At 43.7% G+C, this 22,224-nt stretch overlaps 1 protein-coding gene across 2 annotated transcripts in view; it reads left to right on the top strand.

The window, feature by feature from the left end:
• Positions 1-22,224, top strand: part of LOC139351241 (regulator of G-protein signaling 12-like) — a 37,124-nt gene that overhangs the window by 5,859 nt on the left and 9,041 nt on the right. Inside the window, exons 1-12 of one of the 2 annotated variants that reach the window (XM_070993042.1) lie at positions 1,990-2,287; positions 13,378-13,399; positions 15,389-15,558; positions 16,379-16,471; positions 17,842-17,985; positions 18,565-18,747; positions 18,865-19,015; positions 20,127-20,224; positions 20,460-20,651; positions 21,067-21,140; positions 21,254-21,380; positions 21,850-21,946. In XM_070993042.1, the coding sequence (XP_070849143.1) occupies positions 2,243-2,287; positions 13,378-13,399; positions 15,389-15,558; positions 16,379-16,471; positions 17,842-17,985; positions 18,565-18,747; positions 18,865-19,015; positions 20,127-20,224; positions 20,460-20,651; positions 21,067-21,140; positions 21,254-21,380; positions 21,850-21,946 (1,396 nt within the window). In that variant the 5' untranslated portion in view covers positions 1,990-2,242. Of the gene's footprint in view, positions 1-1,989; positions 2,288-13,377; positions 13,400-15,388; positions 15,559-16,378; positions 16,472-17,841; positions 17,986-18,564; positions 18,748-18,864; positions 19,016-20,126; positions 20,225-20,459; positions 20,652-21,066; positions 21,141-21,253; positions 21,381-21,849; positions 21,947-22,224 lie in introns of those variants that run through there. The other variant, XM_070993041.1, reaches the window with a different exon arrangement.

The raw sequence follows: 22,224 nt of genomic DNA, 5'->3' as shown, positions 1-22,224 counted from the left end.
ACTTTGTGGGATCTGACTGGAGAATTAGCACCAGCAGGTAGTTCACCCTGACAGAACAACTCCCAATATATTGCATAACGGTAGTGGATGGAAACATGCATTCATTTGCATTTTCTTTTGCAGATTTTCTTGAAATTTGATTTTTTTTTTTCCCCCTTCTTTTGAATGAAAACCTAGCAGCTGTTTTTGAATTGTTCCATATATATCCTTGGAATTAATGTGCTGTGATGTCGGCTGTCACACAATGATATACCTTTGATTAGCTAATATCTGGTGATCGCTCGGGCTGTCCTCTCTATCAGATGACATCCAAGACATCAGGAAATCAGTTCTCACGGTGTATCCAGCTCATAGGTATTCACACTGCATCTAATCAAGAACAGTAATTTGCCCCATGCAGTTTTAAGTTGTGGTACGCCTATGCATTCCAAGTAATAACACCACAGGGAACGTTTTATGGTCGTCAAAGGCAATTGGATCCTCATCCAACACTTGCCTCTGGGCTCTTGGTTCAAGGGCTGAGCTTCACCCTGGGTTCATGGCCAGAGATCAGATGGTGCACTTCTAAAATCCCATGCCACAACAAACCAGAGCCCATCATCCAATGGCATTACCAATTCTGACCTGATAAAGATGTACACATATGCAGAAGCTGGTGGTTTTACTTTAGCAACAGATTTGGAGAACTATTTGTGTTTTTTACTCCGGTCACACAGCAGAGAAAGCGTAGAAGGTAAAGCCTGAAAACGTCTTTTCTCTTAATGCTGCTCTCCACTTCAGACAGAATACTGATGAAAAATGATGAAACTGTCATGAACAACTTTTAACTGTTGACCTTAAACGACTCCTTGCTGATTCAGTGATAGTACTGTGGTCACGAACTGGAGGGCTTGAAGTGTTTGGTGTCTCTCTAGCTTGTATTTTGTTGTGAAGGATGTTCTGAGGAACTGTTCTCATGGCAAGTTTTGCAGAAATACGTGATAAGCTCTCATGCATCTGGACTCTCAAGGACACCGTGGGACTATTTTGGAGTTCACCATCAGTGCTCAGGGCAGACCCCTGCGGATAACCCCTGAATGTGGCCTCGCTGCATGTTGCGGACGAACCCAGAACAATTTGGACGCGTGTGGCCATGTTGCTTTTTCCATGGTCGGTGGTGTGCGTCACAGTGGCTAACATAGGAATGAGTGAATGCTTATTATTTTTATTCACATTACAAAGACTCTGACACGTAGCTTTTGCAACCCACACACAAGTCAGAGTAACATATATATGTGCATGTAATCTTGTGCTTTTTGATGTGTGCCTCTCTGGTTCAGTGGAGAGAGAAACTGCTTTATAATTCTGTGTTCGTGTTTGCTGATTCATTTTCGCTGCATCTTGTGATGAAGAGTGTTTTGATGCACGCTGAGCTTTTGTCGTCAGATCCCCGTACGTGCGGGCATGTCGAAAAACGTGTCATGTGTCCTATTTCCACGCTGAGCTTGTCAGAGCCCTGCTTCAAATGCCCTTACAATCCCACCGCACAGCTCCACCACTGTGATCTTTTGCTCATCACTGACTCCCTGTTTGTAGCTGCAAACAGATGCTTTGCGCCCGCGTTCAGCAGATTACAGTGTGTTCAACTTTGCAGTGGTGACACCATTAGCAGGCTGCTGTTCCCGTGTTCACACTGACTCTGGGTTCTGAGGTGTTGCTGCATGTGAAAACATCTGTCACTGTGAGCCATTAGTTAATGCACATTGTTTTATTCAGGTGTACTCTGTAGCTGCTTACTGGGAAATTCGGGGCAGCTCTTTTGCCCCATGAGTGTGAAGTTTCTCCTCTCCTTTTAGGTGTGGAGACATTAGCAGCTCTTGTTTGCACGCCTGCGGGTAATAGATCTATCCTGTGGGCGTAGCAGAAACCAAGAGAAGGCATGAAGACACAGAGACGGGGAGGGAGGTGAACAGGGAGAGGGAAAGAGGAGGAATTTACAGCAAAGCGAGAGAGAGGGTGAGTGAGAGAGAAAGAGAGAGAGAGAGAGAGAGGGAGAGAGAGAGGGAGAGAGAGGAACCGGCAGCAGAGGAGGAGAGAGGGAGCTTTTGAACTCCCAGTAGCTGTCAGGATTTTCGGCTCTCCTGCACGCTCTCTCCTCCTCCTCCGTTGAGCTCTGTCTCACACTCGCACCGCGGAGCTCCAGCGGATGGACTCGTTTACACACACCAGGCGTGTGGAGCAGCGCTGAAGACGAGCCAAGCACATGCACACAGGGCCATACATGGAGCAAACTTTAACTCTCAACTCTGTAAGTCATGAAATTTCGGAGTTTTCCTTATCTTGTCCGTCTTTACTTCTTCGCTGTTTGGTGATGCCATCTTCATCTTTCACACTGTCTCCCCTTCCACCCTTACTTTTCCTTCTTTGGGCTCTTTGTATCTCCTGTTGTATCCTTTGAGCGGCATACAGTGGTTAGCTTGTGTGGTCTGTCAGAGGAATGTTTTGACCAGTGCCAGTTGAACTCATGTGCTGTATGACACACACTGTGCAGCTCTATACAGCAAAATGTGGTCTAGTATCTATGTCAGGATGCGTGCTGACTTTAAATTAGATGTTATACCAAAAGGGTTTTGTCAAGTGACCTAAGATTATTGCTGTGAACTGCACATCAAAGGTTGCTTATGGGCCTTTGGATGAACTGCAAACAGAATTGCTGCACTGCATTCATCCTGAGAAGTGACCCTTTTCGCAATTGGTTGGTGGCGACGGGAGAAGTTAGATTTAGTGAAAGGGAAACCGACATCACAGGTTGGTGTTGTCGAAGAGTATTAAAAGCTCAGTGAGTGTTCAGAAACGTTGTATTTTTTAGGCAATCGTGTAACAGCCGCAGTTAAGTTTGAACTTGAAATGGTTGCCTATGGTTTTGCCTTGCCCCTATTGGCTTTGTGCAGGCATGTCCCTGCTCTGATTCATCAGCCCTCTTGTTCACTTTACCTCAAACAAGCTTTGCTAAAATACACCTCTTTTTTTTTTTTGCTGGTGCATGGCTGCCACATGATCTTTATTGTCTCAAATAACCTAACATACAGGATATCCAAGCAACCAGCTTACATGCACGAGTTGAGTTCCAATTATTATTAATAATAGCTCTTAAAATTAGACGCCATCGTTCATTAAATAAAGTCTTCCCCGATTTTAAATGTGGGTATTATGACTTGAGAAGATGAGCAGGAATAGTGTGTTCCTGGGGATTAGCAGCAGAGGGAGAAGAACACGACGCACTTTTATCTCGCTGACATCACATGGCCAGCTCTGGAGTGTGGGTGGACAGTTGCGCTCACAAAATCTGTCCTTAGGCTAGCATTATAGGATGCAAAGACTAAACAGCCTGACATTTTCTAAATGTCTCCACTATGATTCCTTTTCTTCCTCTCTTTTCCCACAAGAGGTTTATTGCAATTACATAGGCCGCTCTCTCCAAACCCACCGACTGGAAAAACGGTACATTAACACAACAAAACTCGAGTAGAATTTATTTAACTATCCAGCTGCTCAGAGTATGAATATGCAACAGCCAATAACCAGATGACCAGATGTGACTGCGGTTGCTGAGCTTGCTGTTTGACCAAACTGTAACCACGGAAAATACCCGCTGCCTCACCATCTCTGGACGGGGATGCGCTGCAGCTCAACTCTTGGTTGTTGACACATCGACGCTATGACATCATCTATCGACATTCAGGATTGTGATGTAGTTTTTCTAGTTAACCACACAGGGCAGGGATCGTCACAGTCCAGGTCTGAACCAGGACCTCTATGGTTGTGAGGCACAACGTCTGGAGGTGATTCATTCCCCACACACTGTTTACCTTCCTGAATTGTACTATTATTAAATTTCTCTGCTTCACTGAAAGGGAATCTACTGCCAAGGGTGTGGAGGTTACTCAACAAGGAACAGCTTTAGAACTGCCAAAGTCTTTTATCACCTCCTGGTAACAGTTTCGACATGTCTGGTTTACAGTGGGCTGCTCGTCGTGTTCAACTCTTTACCCCACACCTGTAGTTCGGACGACGCTGGGGTGGGTTTGCGTCACCTTTTTGAGACATTGAGCAACACACAATGGTCCTGTTTGAACTGGAGGGGAATTGCAGAGAGGTTTGGAAAGTGAATGTAGCTGGTATCTTTTTGACCTTGTATTGGCGCAAGATGCTGCAGAACCAGGCCAAGGTCTTGTCTACTTCGCACTCTGGAAATCATAAACATGGATTTTTGGGGCAGCCAAGTTACTCTCACTGTGATATTGGCTTGGCGCTCTACTTTGGCAGTCTAAACACTAACTTTTCCTCGTGAACTATTTCTAGAATAGCTTCATCCTGTGGTCAACATAAAGAAATAGGGTTTTTCTGTTTAAATAGCCTGGTTATTATGTGACCTCATTGCTTCAGGTTGAGTAAAGTGCTGCATGTTGTTCATGTTTTGACCTTCACTATGTGTCGTGGTATTTCTTAAGGGAGTAGATAAAAAGGTTGCCCTGAAATGTAAATTATGTAGTGCTAAATTTTATATTATGAAGTATAAACTGGTCAGCCACGACATTAAAACCACCCGCCTAATATTGTGTAGGTTCCCCTTGTGCCACCAAAACAGCTCTGACTCATCAGGGCATGAACACGGGACGCCTGGGGTTGTCCTTTGGGTCCTGTGGGTTGCGGGGTGTGGCTTCCATGGATCAGCCTTGTTCCGGTGCATGCCTCGATTGGATTGGGATCTGGCCAGTTTTGAGGCCGGGTCAATGGCTTGGGCTCTTTGTCATATTCTTCAAGCTGTTCCGGAGTGCTTTTTGCAGTATGGCAATGGGTTGGGCTGGTGGGGGGGTGTCACCGATCGTTTTACTGTTGTGGCCAACACAGTTAGTGACAAACACATAAGCATCTTGAAGGAGAACTGCACTGAGTTGTGTGTAGATGTAGGTTCACAAGATGTATGTGTACTGCATTTTTTTGCCACTGTGACTATTGTCATGAACTCGGCGCCCTGCCAATTACCCATAGAGACGACATGCCATCATATAGCCTTCAGCCTGGGTGGATAAACTTGTCTTCCCTTCTTTCCCAGTCTCTTTCAACCAGCTCAGGTTCCAAGCATGACCAAAATGATTAGACAGTGGGGTGTAAGGTCAGTAGGAGCTGCACAGGAAGTAAACAATTATGGCTGGTCCTTGTTACTGGCAACATATAGCCTTGTACTCTCCCAGGAGGCAGATTTCATTCATATCATTTCCTTATTATCCACAACAAATGTGCCCAAGCACCCAGACTTTTCAGAACACTGTACACTAAGCTTTCATAAAAGTTTGGTGAGGGGGGGAATAACAGGGCTAATTATAGGTGTCAGGTTTCAGGTTGGAAAGTCCATTTCTGGTGTTTTTTATGGAAGAGAAAGAGAGCAGCAACAGGGTGTGGTGGCATTTCATGTGGTTTACCCACCTCAAGCCCTCCAGGCTCGTGTGAGCGCAGCTTTTTCTCTGCGATAATAAATTGAGGTGGGAGGGGTCGTGGTCACTGGTTCTAGTTTCTTTCTCTGAAGTTATTCTATTTTTGCGTGGTCCAGCTGTGCCTTGTAATTCAAATGTATTTTATTTGTTACTCGTTTGTATGTAGCATGGCCTCCAACCTGTCCACCTGTGACGTGCCAAGATTCCTTTTTGTTACTTCAACAAAACAAAGGGAGTTCACATCATGTCGTCATGCATGCTTCAAGGCTTCAAATTTAAGTTATAGGTAGTGAGACTGATGCCAAGAGCTGTACAGGTTCAGGCAGAGTTAACATTAGGATAAGAATTTTTAGTGTTAAGTAGGGATATTGACTGACATTGACTGAGGCCCCACGTTCCTGACACTGCGAGAAGTAGGGCAGCAATGGGAAAAAGGTAAACATCTCCAGTCAGAGGAATGCTGTCAGCTTTTTTATCATCAACAAGTGGCTAACACGCTCACACCGGCAGCACTGAACAAATCATAGTAATGCCACTTTAATCCAGAAAGGAGCAGAGCCGTACCCATCTGCTGTGGCTAACCGGCCGGAGTTGGGGGAACAGGCAGTAGATTACTGCCGATCAGGGGGATTAAGAGATGAAATGCATGTGACGATGGCCTCTATTTGCATGCAAATCACACATGTCTTTACAGACATTGAGAACAGCCCATTTGTGAGTTGAGGGGATTACACTTGAGAGACACCTCAGCAGAAGGCTGGCCAGACACGCATCCCTCCAGCATCATTGTAGTGTTTGACTGAAGATCTTTATTTGTTTGTTTGATTAAAAACCCTTTAATCATATTTGTTTTTCGATTAAACTCTTCAGACATCAACATGATTGAATCACAACTGAAGTGTCGGCATTCCGGGAATGTAGTCTCATCTGTTTATATGGATAACACACCTTAATTTGTACACTGGAAAATATATCTAGTGTGTTTTGATGTAAATCTGAGCCTTAAATTCTTTAATTCTTTAAAATTAAATTTTTGTTTTGCAATACTATTGCTACTAGGGCAAGTTAGTTGGTCTTGTGCTGATGAGGATTTTTGTCCAAATCACATGCCTTCTACTTTTCAGATAAAATAAAAAAGTCAAACTTATTTATGACAAAGAACATGTGAATCTCAATTTGATCATAATTGGAGTGGAATTACAGCATTGACATCATTCCTGATGCTCTTGTAACAAAAAAAAAGAAAGAAAAACGGAGTATGACCATAAGAGACATATTGAAATGTGCTATATTTGTTTCACAGCTGTTGATCTACAGACACAATGCTGATAAGAATCTAAGGGTACACAAATTGTGTGCATGTTTTTTGCCAATCCTGCCCCCCTAGCATCACATAAGCATGTTGACCTCGTCAGATCCTTGCTAATTTGATGGAGCGTCTGGCAGATTTGCTGTGACAAACAAGATTTCCCACAATAAAAACAGTGCATCCCACTGCTTAGCCTCCTAAAATCAAACACATGGTCTACACTATCTTCAGTTAGATATTGTCAGAGGAGCTTTATAATTCCCCAAATCAGCCTGTCTCCCTGTCTCTCCCCCACTCTCCTTGCTTGGTCGAGAAAGAAATGTCTCTTCCATCTTATCAGTCACCGCACCCTCGCCCTTTCTCCCTCAAAAGGAAGTTGCCTTCATGCAAAGCTCTCTCTTGATGTTATTTTCAGGGAATGGTTTTGTCGTCTGCCACAGATAGCAGGCCTAGATTATTTTCCGTCTTCGGTCAAGATTGCCTGGTGGAGAACTTGACATGCAATTAGTGAGGTCTTGTGACAAGCAGTTCTCATTGTCGCTGTAAAGCCTGTCTAGAAATGTTTCGCAAATTGATTAAATCAAATAGCGGCTCAGAGCTCCTGTGGAAACTGTTTACTTTGTGGCAGCAGTTTCTTCAGTTTCCAGCACTAAAGTTAGACATAGAAAAATGCTTTTCCTGAGGGCATTTTGGTTTGAGAAGTTCCAACATGCTTTGCTCTTGCTGTGTGCTTATAGATGTGCTCACCTGGCTGCAGTGAACGCTCTGCCTCGGGGAGGTCAAAGGGCAAAATTAGACTTGAAGAGCAGAAGCATCTGTGTCCTGTGATTTGGGGAAATTTATGGATGATTCAGCTCAGCACCATGAATAGTATCTAATTACTGCATGGCTGATTTTATCTGCACATGAAAGCATGCACATTCTGTCTTTATGTGTTGCAGTTGGGCATTTAGTTATGCATCAAGTATACACTATGTAATTATCTGCCTCTTGCAAACAGGAAATGATACAGCATGTGTGCTGGCGAACACCAGACTGCAGCTTCGGATGGCACTGTGTTGGCCAATCAGACACATTCCTGGTGGATTACTTTGTAACAAGATCACCAGGTGGACTGTCGCAACAAAAGATAAACTGAGTGATATCAAACAGGATGGATATGGGTGTGCAGTGTTTTGGTTTATGATAAGTCTTCAAACACATAGATCTGCCCCTAAAACTGGACTTTGGTATCGTATTGTGTTGTGTTTTCTTATTTTACCTGAGGGGGTTTTAGTCTGAACATCCACTAAAGCCCCTTTCACACATTTCCTGCATGGGGTCATGTGTGAGTGGGAGCAGGGATCAAATTTCAGGGAAATCTGTACTACCAATTCTCCACATTAAGACCTGGTAACCTTTCAGGGAAACTGGCGGTATGGCTGTGCAGTAACATTCCAGGGCCAAGAACATAAAGGGTCATGTCCATCTGACGAAAGGCCATTAAACGTGGAGTGAGTGATGAGCGCCCAACTCTCACTTGCCTACCATCTTCAAGTTTGTCTCAACTTCACTTCAGCGTCTTTTAATGTTCCTTTTACTGTATTGAATGTCTGTTTCTGATCCAAGTGGATCATGAAAAAACAGGTTTTGTCTCACAAACTTGTTGAATATTTAATACATTTCAAGAACATTAGGAACGTCTCCCACTGCGTGCACGTACCTCCAGCCTTGCCCCATCTTCTTCTTGCTCTGCTGAGTTTTAAGTGTTGTGTTACCACCATCTGCTGGACTGTCCCCTGCTCCATCTATTCCAGCATTGTCGTGGCATGTGTGAAAAGGTGCAAGATGGTAATGTTACTGAATGCAGCTGCATTTCTGAATAGTAAGTATCACTTGCCTCTAATTTACAGGGAACAATGTAAGACAGAGGCTTCGGAAGTGCTTGAAAAGCTCTTCCCGACATCAGATTTGGGAAGGCTGTGTTAGCCAATTTTTGTAACTTTCTAAAATCCACAGTTTGACTTTGAGTAATAGAAGCGGGACAGGTCTCCACATTTCAGCGTCTCTCCCAGCCTCTCTTTTTTCCTTCAATTTTGTGTACAACTGCCTTCAAGGTCAAACAGTCCAGAAGTGTCCATTGTTATTTACCTGCCTTTGTACAATTCAGTGCAATTGGTCACATTGTATAACCTCTTATGTTTGAAGCACGCTCAGGCCTTTTCTGTCCTTCCCTCCCCATGTGTCCTCTCTCTTTCATGTGTGTCATCTGTGATTGTCCCCCACCAGCCATCAACACAGCCATGTGCATGTCACAAACATCCAATTTCCAAAGTGATAGACCATGTAGAAATCTAATTAAACAGGAGAAATCTACCATGAAAACCAGGCTGTTAATAAACGCTGTATCTCATCCATTATTTACGGCAAAATTAAGTCCAAAGAATGCAAGCTCATTTGCCATGGGAAAACCTCAGAGAGCCACCCATGCTTTAAGAATAATAGTGGGTCCAAAAACGGTCGCTGATTGGAGAGAATTGCCAGAAATGTGGAGGCACAGAGCTGCAGAGGAGACAAGGAGCGACGCCAGAATAAAAGCCAATTTTCTTTTTCTGGTACATGAGGCTAAATTGCTAGCAGAAAACACCACTTGATAGAATTAATACCGTTGAGGGCGTAGGAATAGTGCTCTCTGACAGCGGGTAATGAAGCTAAGAGTTCAACTCGTGGGCTACCAAACTTTTATTTTGATTAAACAAAATTCATCTGGTTTCAATTGAAACTGACTGGGCATTTCTTCCCTCATTCAAGTAAAGAGAGAGTGCCCCGACTGGAAACAAAAGGGGGGGGCAATGTGGTTTTGACATGGCGAGTGCGTGTTTTTGTGCGAGGGGAATAAGAGGTGGCGGGGGGGTGGGGAGGGGGTAATGCATCTGATTCCTTCATGCCACTGTGGCAGAGTCTGTATGCATTGTCGGGCGGGTTGCCATGGCAACAGCTGCAGAGTAAGGAAATCTTTCCTTCCTCCTTCTCACCCCCTCCTCCTCCTCCTCTTCTCTCTTTCTGTCCAGTACCTTGTCAGATTTCTTCCTCTTCCTCTCTCCCTCTCCCTCCCTGTCTCTCCAACTCCCTCTCTCCGACTTGTACAGACATGGTTTGCAGAGTTTTGGGTGGGGAGTGTTCAGGTATGCGTTCGCACACACACACACACACATAATCTGTCTGTGTGCTGCTGGTGGAGCAGACTAGGGAACAATGAGTCTCAAAAAGAGACTTTCTTTCAAGAGGACCTGGAACTTCAACACTGTAAGTAAACTGTGGTTTGCCGAGCGAGCCTCCTCTTCCTCCTCTGCGTGAAGCGCGGAGAGTCCTTTTGTTCAGTCAGCTGTTTTTCTCATTAATCGCCCTCTTTGTCGCTCGTCTCTCTCCCATCCAGAACAGCTGTTTGAAGCAGCGGGGACTCATGGTCATTTGTTTGCGGGGCGCTACAATCAGTCTTGACTTGTGGAAAAGTTTAGAAGAGGCTTTTTTATCTGACTGTGGTAAAGTGTTGAACATCTTAACCCAGTTTTTGAGGGGAGGAACTTGCCTAAACAAGCCCAAAAGATGAAAGGAGTCACTTTTAAAGATCTGAATTGCACTCTGTGAGTGGCGTTAATGGGTGCCATTAACATTTGTCTGAATGTGGTTCATCCTTCAACTGATTTAACACTGATAAAAGTGTGTTTTTGTCGCAGTGGCTCACTTCAGATCATACACAGAAATCTGTCTTGGTGTGCTCATCTGCGTTCCTTCAGCATGTGGTGTCTCTCTGGATGCCAGACTGTATGGCGTGGGGGCTGTACCACAGTAAAGCTGGAGGAGCGTTTTCCAACTGGAGAGCCAAATCCTGCTCTACGTTTGGAGCCAGGGTACTTGCTGTGACTTGAATTGTGATTTTGTCCATTTGGTTGATAACAACCTCACATGGACAGCTTTCAGAGGGATTCCAGCTGGGAAGTGGGACCTCTTACATGAAAAGGATCAAAGTGGTCCTGTAGTACTGCAGAGCCACCCATGATGGAACGGCTCATCGCCAGAGGTGTCAACAGAGGAAGGCAGTGTGTTGACGAGAGGTGATGGTGGTGCCTGGGTCATCACTTTGGCCTCATTGTTGTGGAGTTCAGAGCGAGGAAGCAATAACGAGTTGAAAAACACACAGTGGTGTGTGTGGTCTGACCCCTGCAGCCTCATACATACCAACATACACACACCACCCTCTTTATGTTTGCCATCCTGGTCAGCCTTTGTGACACTTGATCATTATGTCAGTTCATTTGAGAAAAGTGCTTAAATCATTAGTCAATCCGTTGATTAGTTCATTTTGCCAAACAGCCAAATGTTTGTTGCTTCCAGCCTCTCGTGAACATTTACAACTTTGGGTTTGGGATGATTGATTGGACAAAATAAGCCAGCTGAGAAGGCCACTTCTCAATTTCCTGTCACTTTGTAGCACAAACAATTTATCTATTATTATTATATCAAAAAATCAACTGACTGACTGTTCCATTTGAGGATGCAAGTAGAATCTGAATTACTTCTAATGAATAATGTGTCACAGTTGGTCAGACTAGTTTCAGGATTTTGCAACATTTCCATTCATTTAGACGCTTCAGTCTTCTTGCGCAACTTGCAACGTATTTGTCATCAACATAAATCTCCTCTGACACGAGCGTGGTTTAAAAGATAATATATTAAATCTACTGTGTGTGTCAAGAGGGTGATGTTATTGTTTATTGCAGTACACCCACTTTATCACATGTCTGTGAATACGTGGAAACTGCACTCATTCAAGAAGTGTATGTCTGTCATATGTGTGTCACCTGAGAAGCAAATCCTCTCCATATACCGCATAGCTTTTAAAAGTAGCACTGACTCCCAAAGTATGGATCGTAGTGAATGCACCAATGCACAATTTCAAAGTTTCTTCCTGGAGACCTTTTGTTTGTCCAAAACCAACATTGACGTCACATTGTGTGATGTCTGTCTTGTGCTTTGAATTGAACCACAGTCACAACACTGTATATATTTAAGGTTTGAGGTTTAGCTGCTTTTAGATCCAAAGGGACAGACAGATGGAGTGGGTGTTCTCTCTTTTCTCCCTCTTCTGTTTCGGCTTCATGTTGGTCCTCGTCCTACCCGCCCATGATTACTGTACACATGCTAACCACCGCAGAGGGGCTGGCTTTTGGGTGTTGACTAAATTGGGTTGGACTCAGCAGCAGCAGAGTTGTAAAGAGCTCGTGACAGACAATTAGTGGTTTAGCGGTCTCTGTCTGATGAAGCTTTTACATATGGTCACTCCCAAAATGGAACGAAGCGTCACGTCAGCGCACATGACCGCGGTTACATCCCTTGCCCTCAGACGACCAGTAGCATCAACAGAAACTGGAATGGGCTGGTCCACAATGTGTCTGGGTTCATTCTATGGCTGATTGATCGAGCTGAAAGCTATTCATTAAATCACAACTCCCGGCCAATTAGAAATGATACTATGAATAAAATCAGACAGGAAATGAAACCGTATCCTGATTTTCTCTTTCAAAAATAGCCTCATTAGGAGCATAATTTTTTCTTAATTTTCATTGTTCTCTAATAGTACAGTCCAGTATTATGCAATTCCACCAAAGTACAAACTGTATGTACTGCTCACACCAAGGCACCAGCCTGGCAATAAGAGCCTTGTTTCGACGTATTATCAGCCTTGAATATTCACACTTTGAAGTGGCAGCTCAGAAAACACTCTCCTGGAAATAGTCTCCCCTTTTCAGATGAATCCTCCAACGCACCAATTTTTCGAGTGTTCTTGGACCAAGCCCGAAGATGCGCCTCTCATATCCTCCCCTGCATTTAAATATATTTGCGACAACAGCCTCACAGTTTTGGCTTTAAGATCTCTCTTCATTAGCTTAACCAAAATTATGCTAACCAGTTTCACAGAAGCCCAGTGCTGAGGCAGTGATTTCAAACTGAAATACTGCCAAGCAAATATGTGTTTATCTGTCTTCAGATCAGTCACATGTGGTGTTTTAGTTAGTATATCCCTTGGCAATAAGTGCACCCAATTATGGAAAGTTGTCACTGAGACATTTCCATGCCCATAGGGGGTGCTTGTGCTGTTTGCCTTTTATTCAGGGGCATCTACGCACTCATCCCTTGAATTTGCAAATGAAAAGAGGAGCATTGCAGCCAGTGATGGCCTCTCAAGTAGCTCTGCCTTGATGAGCTCTAATCTTTGTGACTGCAGTTGGGAGGAATGCACACATTCAGGGCTGTGAGGATCACATAAAATGAGGGGTGGGTCCCGGTGTGGAGGTGTGAACAGCTGTGTGTGGTAGAGCCCAGGGGTCCACCCACTTACAAATTAATGGTCTTGTGTTAAGACCCAAAATCCAACCCTTTCCCCAGTGGCAGACACACATGCTCTCACATACAAACCACATCGACACACACCTTAGAGCGACTGCTGGGATGCCTGAAGAGACCCTGCTATCAGCACCGTCTTCAGTCTCCTGTCTCAGCACACGAGGTCATGAGGGCAGCCTCTCACTCATGTCTCTCTTTGTTCTCTTTCAGTCTGCTGCTTCCTCAGATGGTGGTGAGTATCATTAATTCATTACTACTTTAGAACACTGTTGTCCAAAAATCAGAACAAGATCATTAGATGTGAGATGTAGAAAAAAAAGCTCTGTAAGCAACGATTAAATCAAAAGATTAACAACATCTTACTGCGTTTTCTTAATCATCTCTTTTTACTAACATAATGAAACCTTTTGATCTTGTCCAGCCTGCAATGTTCTGTCCGGCCTTTTCAGTGTCTGCCATTTTTATTTCTCATTTTCTGCTCCACACTTAACACAGATCTTTGTAGTTGCTCAATAAAATGGTCCAATAAAAAGACTTAGCGAGGATGATGTATTCACTGTAGGCAGCATGCCTCATTAACAAAGGATGTTTGTTGAGCATGTTTTGGGTTACAGTCTGGGTTAGCGTGCGTGCTGTCTGGTCTTCCCTTTCATAGCAGTTTTAATAACATTTGCTAACAGGCCGACCAAGGCTGCGGTGGGGAGTGTAGCTCCGCTCCTTTCACTGTGGATGTGGATCAGACATGCTCGGCTGTTTGCTTTCTAAAGCCATCTCATTAACCGAGCAGCACACAATGTGGTTAACGTGGATCCCAAAGCCTCAGTCCTAATACATTAAACCAAGTCCAAACAAGTGGCTTGTCAGGGAACTTTAGACTTTCAGTGACACAGGGGAAAACAGTCATTCGAGATTACAGTAAAACAGAAAATTTCTCAGTTTTCTCACATTGGCATAGTTCAAAAAAGCCTATACAGTAATTTGCTAAGAAACTATGATAGGTTTTAAAGGGTCATGTGAAGGCCACCCCAGTCATAATCAGAAAGACCTCACTGCAAGGCTGTTAGTGATGTCATGTACTCTTTACAGTGTTTTTATTTCACAACGCCACAGTTGAACTGCACACCTATTTGTAAATCCGCCCTAATTCTTGTGCAGGCGTATTGGCAGGATAAATATATGCTGTACCTGATCTAGCAAACATTTGAGTTCCCAACAGCAAAGATGCACTCTGTTAATAGTACCAGTTGACTCACCTCAGAATGACAACATCAGTGTATCTGTAACAAATCCCACTGTGACCCTTTTGTGTTGTTGTTTTTCCCGTGCGCTTCCCTGCCTGGTCGGCCCACAGCGCTAAAGTGGTCATCTGCTGCCATGATAGCAGGTAGTGTGCAGGCTGGATCCTCACCCACTCTCCCTCTTTGTGTCCCTTTAATCAGCCATGTCGCCTCTCTTTCTTTCTTCTCGCTGACCCCTCTTTGCTGCCCTCCTACCGGCTGAGTGACATCTGCTTTTTCTCGGATGCAATCAGACCTGTTAACTCTGTGCTCCGCTCTTCCCTCATAGCGCGTTTTGAATTTCTTCTTCTCTTATTTTGTTACATTAACCAGAGAGAAGTGTAACAAATAGCACAAAGCGACTCGATTTTTGACCTTTTGGTTTTTCACTGTGTCGAGGTAATTAGTTCTTCCCTCTCTTAAATCCCAACAGTCTCAACACTTTTATCAAATTACTGACAAATTTTTTGTCCTTTTCTGATTTCCCTAAGCCAAATGTGTACTCTTAAGGAAACTTTTGAAAGTAGTAGTAGTGAGTTTTAGGTGTTGACATTAGTTAAATTAGCACTAGAACACAAACCCAATCTTCTAATGTTTAAGCTGTGGTGTTTACAGCTATGCCTGCTTTCTTGTTTACGCTTTTACCAAAATTCATAGACATGCCGATTTGTGTGAGGGCCTTTTGAAGATGTGCACCAGCAGAAGATGTTTTTTGTTTATGGTGTCTTAGAAGAGGGTCTATGAGAGTCTTTTGAAAAGCTCCGTTCTCCTCTGTGGATTAAATTACTGCACTCAGTTTGCCTTCTGAAAAATGCAAAGAAAAACATACAAAAATGCTAAAATCCCCATGAATATTTAGGAAGTTAAAAAGGCACGCAGGAGAGTGGCTCTAACAGTCCCTCTGGCTGGCATTAACCTTTGCATTTTGCTCTCCTGTCTTGCAGACTATAGTGGAGTTCAGTTGCAGGGATGCTGCAGCCAGAGCAGCCTGAACAGTAATGGCAGTCTTCCAGGAGCAGGCAGCCATCGAGGGCTCCCAGAGCAGCGCGTGGCCAGCTGGGCCGCCTGCTTTGAGCGTCTCCTCCAGGATCCAGTGGGCGTGCGCTACTTCTCGGTAAGACCAAAAAAAAAATCGGAAAAGTTTCTCTAATTGATTGAATCAAGACTGCCAGACTTCATTGAAACAGCTGGCATGAAGTGTCTTGGTGCTTCAGATTTATGAGTAAAACTAATTTGGTGAACAGCGCAGTTGTGTGTTTGGATTTATTGATAGACGGTGTGTTATTTGAGTAGGAAAGGAAACCAAAATAAATGGTGGATATTAAACCTTTAAGGAATCTTTCACAATGAAAATATTATCTGAGTTTCACGCTTTTACTTGTGCTCTTCTATTAGCTAATGATTGGGCATTTTGACTGCAATTAGGGGCATAAAAATGCTGCATTCCCATATAATGTCATGTTAGACCATCTACCTTCATGCATGAAATTGCTTTCAGTCATTACATTTTGCTGTATCAGTGTCTCCACAAATCTGAGGTTTGTACAAATTTGAAATAAGTTCAAGTTCAGAATTAGTGCTCGATGTCCAACCTTAGTGAGTACAGGCATTTCATTTATGTTACCATACCTCCCACACAAAAGATGTGTCTTTGAATTTAGCCCACAACACCTTCAGAAGGCTCAAACATTGAGTTCTGGTGTCCCAGAACCACCTCGCTCCTCACCTTCTCTCAACACTGATCAGTGCTGCACTCGCCCACACTACTCTGCGCCTACACTTACACCAATCTTGTTCACAACATTACACCCAATAATTTCTTTTCCTCGCTACTGGTCTCAACAACAACAACAGCAGCAGCAGCACCGGAGAGAGCAGAAAATGAGCACCAGTTTGACATCATATAGAAACTCTTGTACTATGTGTCTCCACAGGAATTTCTCAAGAAAGAATTCAGTGAGGAGAATATCTTGTTCTGGCAGGCCTGTGAATACTTCAGTCATGTCCCTGCAACTGATAAAAAGCAGGTAAGTTCACAAACTGACGCTACAGATGCAGTCAGAGCTTTTATGTGGTGTTTTTGTTTCATACTGTAATCTGCTGAATTGGCATAAGATTGCCTAAATGGGAGAATATAAGTAGATAAACAAGATGATATCATACAGCGTGATATGTAAAGATTTAGTCTTGAGATCCAATCGCTGTGAGTCAGTCTCATAAAGATTTTTTTAACATGTTTGATATTTGCAACTGAGATGGGTGACCTATTACATCACTTGTGTGTTGCCGAAGGGAGACGTTCCGGTAATTAAACAGCTTTACCTGAAGTCCTCTTCATTGTACAAAGTTCACTCACCTCCAATTCCTCGTCTAGGCTATATACAGTCTTACACGCCTCTCCAGCCAGGATCTCAACCAAACTCTATTCTATTTTCCTTGTTTTTTGGCCTTTTCGATGCAATTTCACTGCATGTGAACGATAGGATTTGTTTGGTCACCGACTGTCAGAACTGCAGTGTGTATTTACTCAGTCGAGGTTTATGAGAGGTTTATGCTCCTTCCTGACTGTCTGTGCAAAATGGTGGAAAAGATCTTTATGTGTGGTTTGTACAGTCTTTGTAGGTTACGAGTTTGTTCCAAGCTTCAAGGCAGAAGAGTTGGATATTTCTGAAAAACAATGTATAGACTCATACGAAATATCTGCATCTGCAAAATATCACCATGTTTCAGGGTGTCAGCCCTTGGGCAGTCGTATGTAGCCACACACAGGGTGTGAGGTTGGGGTTTTAGAAAAAAATGTAGGCCAGGTGCCAGATCTTAAGCACACATCCAAGAGGAAGCTACGAGCCTGGGAGGAGGGGCAAACTTTGAATGTTGTGTTTACAAACCACAAATCCCAGTCATTCTGTCTTTAAGCTTTCGTTTCCCACTGGGGAAATCCTACTGCTAAAAACATGCATGCTGATGAAATATTTCCTTTGCAGCAGCAATTTCCAACCTTTTTGGTTTCTGTCTACTTAAAACAAATTAAAGTTTATGTATCTGTGTGACCCCTCTGCAGATTAATTATAAGTCAGAGTTTAAAACTAACCACACAAGAAAAAAAAAAGATTAGCGAATATCGTTTTGCAGGGAAGTTTTTGATTCTCTGTTCTCCCATTTAACGGTTCTGACAAATCCCACAAAAGTTTCTTTGTTTGAAAGCACCACTTTAAGGCACAGTAAGATAGCTACCTTTATCAAAGGGTGAATACATGATAAACGACACCCTGGTGCCTTTAGAATTTGTGTGCAAATAAACATTAAAAAAAAAAAGATAAGGAGACACACAGCAACCTATTTTTCTACACTTGTTCTTCTGCATATATATTCTGTGTTATCAAACCTCTTCCTGCAGCTGTCCCAGAGAGCCGGCGAGATCTACAACAGCTTCCTGTCCAGCAAGGCCACCATGCCAGTCAACATCGACAGCCAGGCCCAGCTGGCTGATGACGTCCTCACCTCCCCACGGCCTGACATGTTCAAGATGCAGCAGCTACAGGTACCAACAGCACAGCAGCAGTAGTGAGCTCAGGACAATTTCAGCTTTCTCTTCCGTGATCTTCCATGTCAACAGTGAAGATCAAGTCATTTTTTTAGACACCGTTAGTTATTAGTAGGAGGGTCTCTGTGTTCAGAATGGGGTTTTGCTCTCCTCTTGCCTTTAGCCACTTTGCAGAAGCATATTGGGTTTCTTCAGTGGCCATCTGGGTTTGTTTACGAAAGGACTCTGAGCCTTACCAGAGTAGATAAACACAAACTGGCATACACCCACAGAGAATCTAGCGCACGCTGTACACATAGACATGCCGTCAGAGATCCGTATATTTTCAGCATGCACATGATAAAATGTTAACTGTTAAGACACCTGTCATAACATAAGCTGTAACCATATGTTAACACTGGTAGTTTCCTCTCTCTTGTTTCTGACAGTTTCATTTTCTCCTCCTCACTCCTTTATATTTGACCCTTCATGCATCTCCTCCTCCCCATTGCTGTTGCTAACACGGGCTTAGCCTTCTCCTCTGTGTTTTGCTGTTTGTTCGCTCACAAGCCACTCTTTTGTCCTGCACATCTACAGATCTTCAACCTGATGAAGTTTGACAGTTATTCACGATTCCTCAAGTCCTCCCTTTACCAAGAGTGTATGCGCGCTGAGGTGGATGGCCGACCCTTGCCAGACCCCTACCAGATTCCCTGCAGCCCTGCGCCTTCAAAACACAGTGCCAGCTCTGATCGCTCTACACTTTCCACTCCGAAAAAGGTGCAACTCTTGCTTTTTGACCACACCAAAGGGGCTTTTTCATGGACATCATTGACATTGCTCATCAGTGCAGTACGGAGGGTAAAATCTTCTGTGCTTTTGTTCTCCGACCAGCAGGAGGCCAGAAAGCAGAGGTCAGGGAGGTCACTGACCGAGGACAGCAGAGATGAGAGTGCCGACAAGAAACGCGGCATCTTCTTCTCGTGGTCCCGCAACAGGAGCTTCGGGAAGGGCCCAAAGAAGAAGGACATTGGAGACATTAACCTCGGTAATTAACAAGCCTGTCGCCTTGTGGTAACCAAGATAGCAACTTTGTTAAGCTTTTGCAACTCACAAACTTCCAAAGTGCTGATGTGTCCTTGAACAAGACACCAAATCGTTGCCAGCTCCAGAGTGCACGCGGGGGAGGCATGTAGAAACACAGCTGCCCTGCAGTGATCAAAGTATTACACACACATTGCTGGTACACTGGCAAAAACAAACTTGCAGGGTTTCTACAAAGTCTTTAAAGTTTGCAAAATGCTTATAATTTTAAAAGTTCTGTTTTCAACATAAGGAATATGCTTGAATTCAAAAATGCTCCTCGAAAAAGGCTGATGTGTCATCTGCACAATCGCTCTTGTAAACCAAAAATGAAAGGAAACAGTCCTGTTGTCATATTTGTCTGTTGACTCCTGCCGCTGAAATTAGCAAGCATTGAAAGATCATAATCAAAACATACAATCAGGGTGAATATAAACAGCTGGTAAAATAAACAAAGTGAGAATATACATTGGTTGCTGTGGGTATAAAGGAATTCTGTAAACTGTTTTTTTGCATTTGAATTTAACATAATAATCTAGATGTGATAATAAAGACTGGACCGCTTAGGTATCTTGAAAAGTGCTTAAATTTTACCTTTAAAAACCTGTCGAACCCTGCACTTGCTGTAAAATATCCACTAAGTGCCAGTGTTTTAAAGGTGGTAAAATATCAAAATGACGATATGATGTAAAACTTTTGTTTTTTCACAGCGAGGCTTGTTAAATACAACAGTAATGATCATTCCTCGTTTTTTGGTTTGTAAATATCCCCTGAAAGCACAAGTCGTCAAACAGGTATACAAAATGAATTGAACCTCATGTGCATTTCAAACTGGAGCTTTAGCATCAGTGTGCCTCACTGTTAATTCACAAATATCTTGTTTGATGACATACATCTTTTCGCCTGCCAAGATTTTGTGGCAACAAAACCACAATCACAAATCAGAAACACTGTCATTAGTCATTATAACTAGACACTGTCTCGGTGTTGCATATTGTGAGTGTCGTTTAACGTGAGTAGTGTGCAAATGTCTCTTATCTGCGTGAATTCATCATCCCCTGTGCTGTTTTGTGCAGACTTCTGGGGCAGTAATGGGCGGAGGGAGTCCCAGGGCTCCTTGTCGTCTGGTACCAGTCTGGAGATGGCCACTTCCTGTTCTGCTGGGAAGATTGAGGTAAGATTCCTCTGGACAGATTACCATGGCAACACAGAGCCCAGGGTCTGGTGAAGCCATCATAATAGTCTAGAGTTGTTTATTTATTTCTTTTTTACTTGTCAGCCCACTCACATTTTGTTTATAGCAAATGTGGCTACAGCTACAACTGAATCTATGTGTACTTGTACACCAATAAGCCAGTCCTCCATGTTGAATTAAGCCTCTGAATCTTTTTCTAACCGTGTATCCACAGTCTGATAATCGCCACTCAGTTGGAGTATGGGAACGCTCCCCCAAACACTGCAGCGTGATGCTTCCCGACGGTTCCTGCTCTTCCATCACTCTCCGACCCGGTGCCTCCATTAGGGAGGTCCTCCAAGATCTCTGTCACAGCATCAGCGTCAACATCGCTGCCGTCGACCTCTTCCTGGTGGGAGGGGAGAAGGTGAGGGAGGCAGATGCTGCCAATAAATGACTGACTAATGCTAAGAGCATCTGCTGCTAATGCGCCAGGAAGCAGAACACTGCTGCAAGCAGCTCTTGAATGAATCCACTCAAGCTTGTGTTTATTCTGAATCAAACCTTGGTAAATACAGCACGACTACACTTAGCATTTAAAGATGCTTCATTTTGTGAGGAGTCATTGTCAGGAGTTAATTGAAAAAAGCTGAATTCAACAGAAGTCAACTGAAAAGATTACAGAGGATTAAAAGTGGTGACGGTGTCTTTCAGTTGCTGTACAGTATAAAGAGGCTACAGTGTGGCATGTTTGGTTTTTGTACTGGGGCTTTAGGCAGAATAAAGGATTATCTTTTCTTTATCTGCTGCTAATGTGCAGTTTGATGCTTTTCCCCTCATAGCCGTTGGTATTGGACCAAGACTGCATGACCCTCAGCTCGCGAGACTTGAGACTGGAGAAGCGGACCTTGTTTAGGTATGAATGATCAATCAAAGTTTGCTGGGATCTGTGAACTTCCTCTGAATATCACATTTTCTGTTTATGCTTTCATGTCTGTGCTGGCGTTGACTTGTGCTCTTTCCTCCTAGATTGGACCTGGTACCCATTAACCGCTCCGTGGGGTTGAAAGCCAAACCTACCAAACCCGTCACTGAGGTCCTGCGTCCCGTGGTGGCCAAATATGGCCTCCACCTCAGTGATCTTGTGGCCAAAATAGTAAGTCGTCCCCGGTGGCTACAATGCTTTAATCCTTTTGAAGCTCCTGTGTGTCCTGAGAGCAGCCTGTGCAGTGTGTGACAGTGCCACAGGGTGGAGTATCATGGTTAGGGGAGGGAAGCGACCGCATCCTTTTCCATCTCTACACGGTGGTTAGCGCTCTGACTCAGCCCAGCCTCCGAAGATGGAGCACTAGGGATATAATTAAGGATGACGACACTCCTCAAACATGCCGACTCTTTACTCCTCCCCTAAACCCCTGCCAGATGATTTATTTTAGTCCTGTGGGTATCCAGGCATTAGAACTGTATTATACAGTAGACCAAAGCTGAAAGAGGGTTTATGAATTTAGCGAAGGCCCATGAACTCAAATATCTTCCATACACGAAGAGGAACTGTATCATATTTAGGCTTCTGCACAACAGGTGAAGATGCTGGTGTGCTGAACATGAAATGTGTTTTGTTTTAGAGTGGAGAAACCGAGCCTTTGGACCTGGGCGCCCCCATATCGAGTTTGGATGGCCTGCGGGTTGTGTTGGAGCGAGTAGACCCAGCTTCAGGCAAAGGTAGCGCCATTTATCACACCGTAACACAATACATAACACTAAATATTACAAAGTGACAAAGAGCTTAACTAGATTTTAAATGGACCAGAGGGGTTTTTTCCCGCTGGAGCTTGTCATCAACTCCAAAGATCTAACTGCCAATTGTAAATCATGTCCACCTCTGGTATTCCATTGATTCACATGTTCAAGCTTTTCAGCACTAATCTCTTATGTCTTAAGTGTCCTCACCTTCCCTCTCTGTCTCACTTTCTCATCAGTCTGACAGCCGGATGAATTTT

This window comes from Chaetodon trifascialis, chromosome 23 (genome assembly GCF_039877785.1).
Source record: "Chaetodon trifascialis isolate fChaTrf1 chromosome 23, fChaTrf1.hap1, whole genome shotgun sequence".
In the NCBI taxonomy this organism is placed as follows: Eukaryota; Metazoa; Chordata; class Actinopteri; order Chaetodontiformes; family Chaetodontidae; genus Chaetodon; species Chaetodon trifascialis.
Note: the sequence above shows the minus strand (reverse complement) of the source record. Positions and strands in the feature narration are given on the sequence as shown.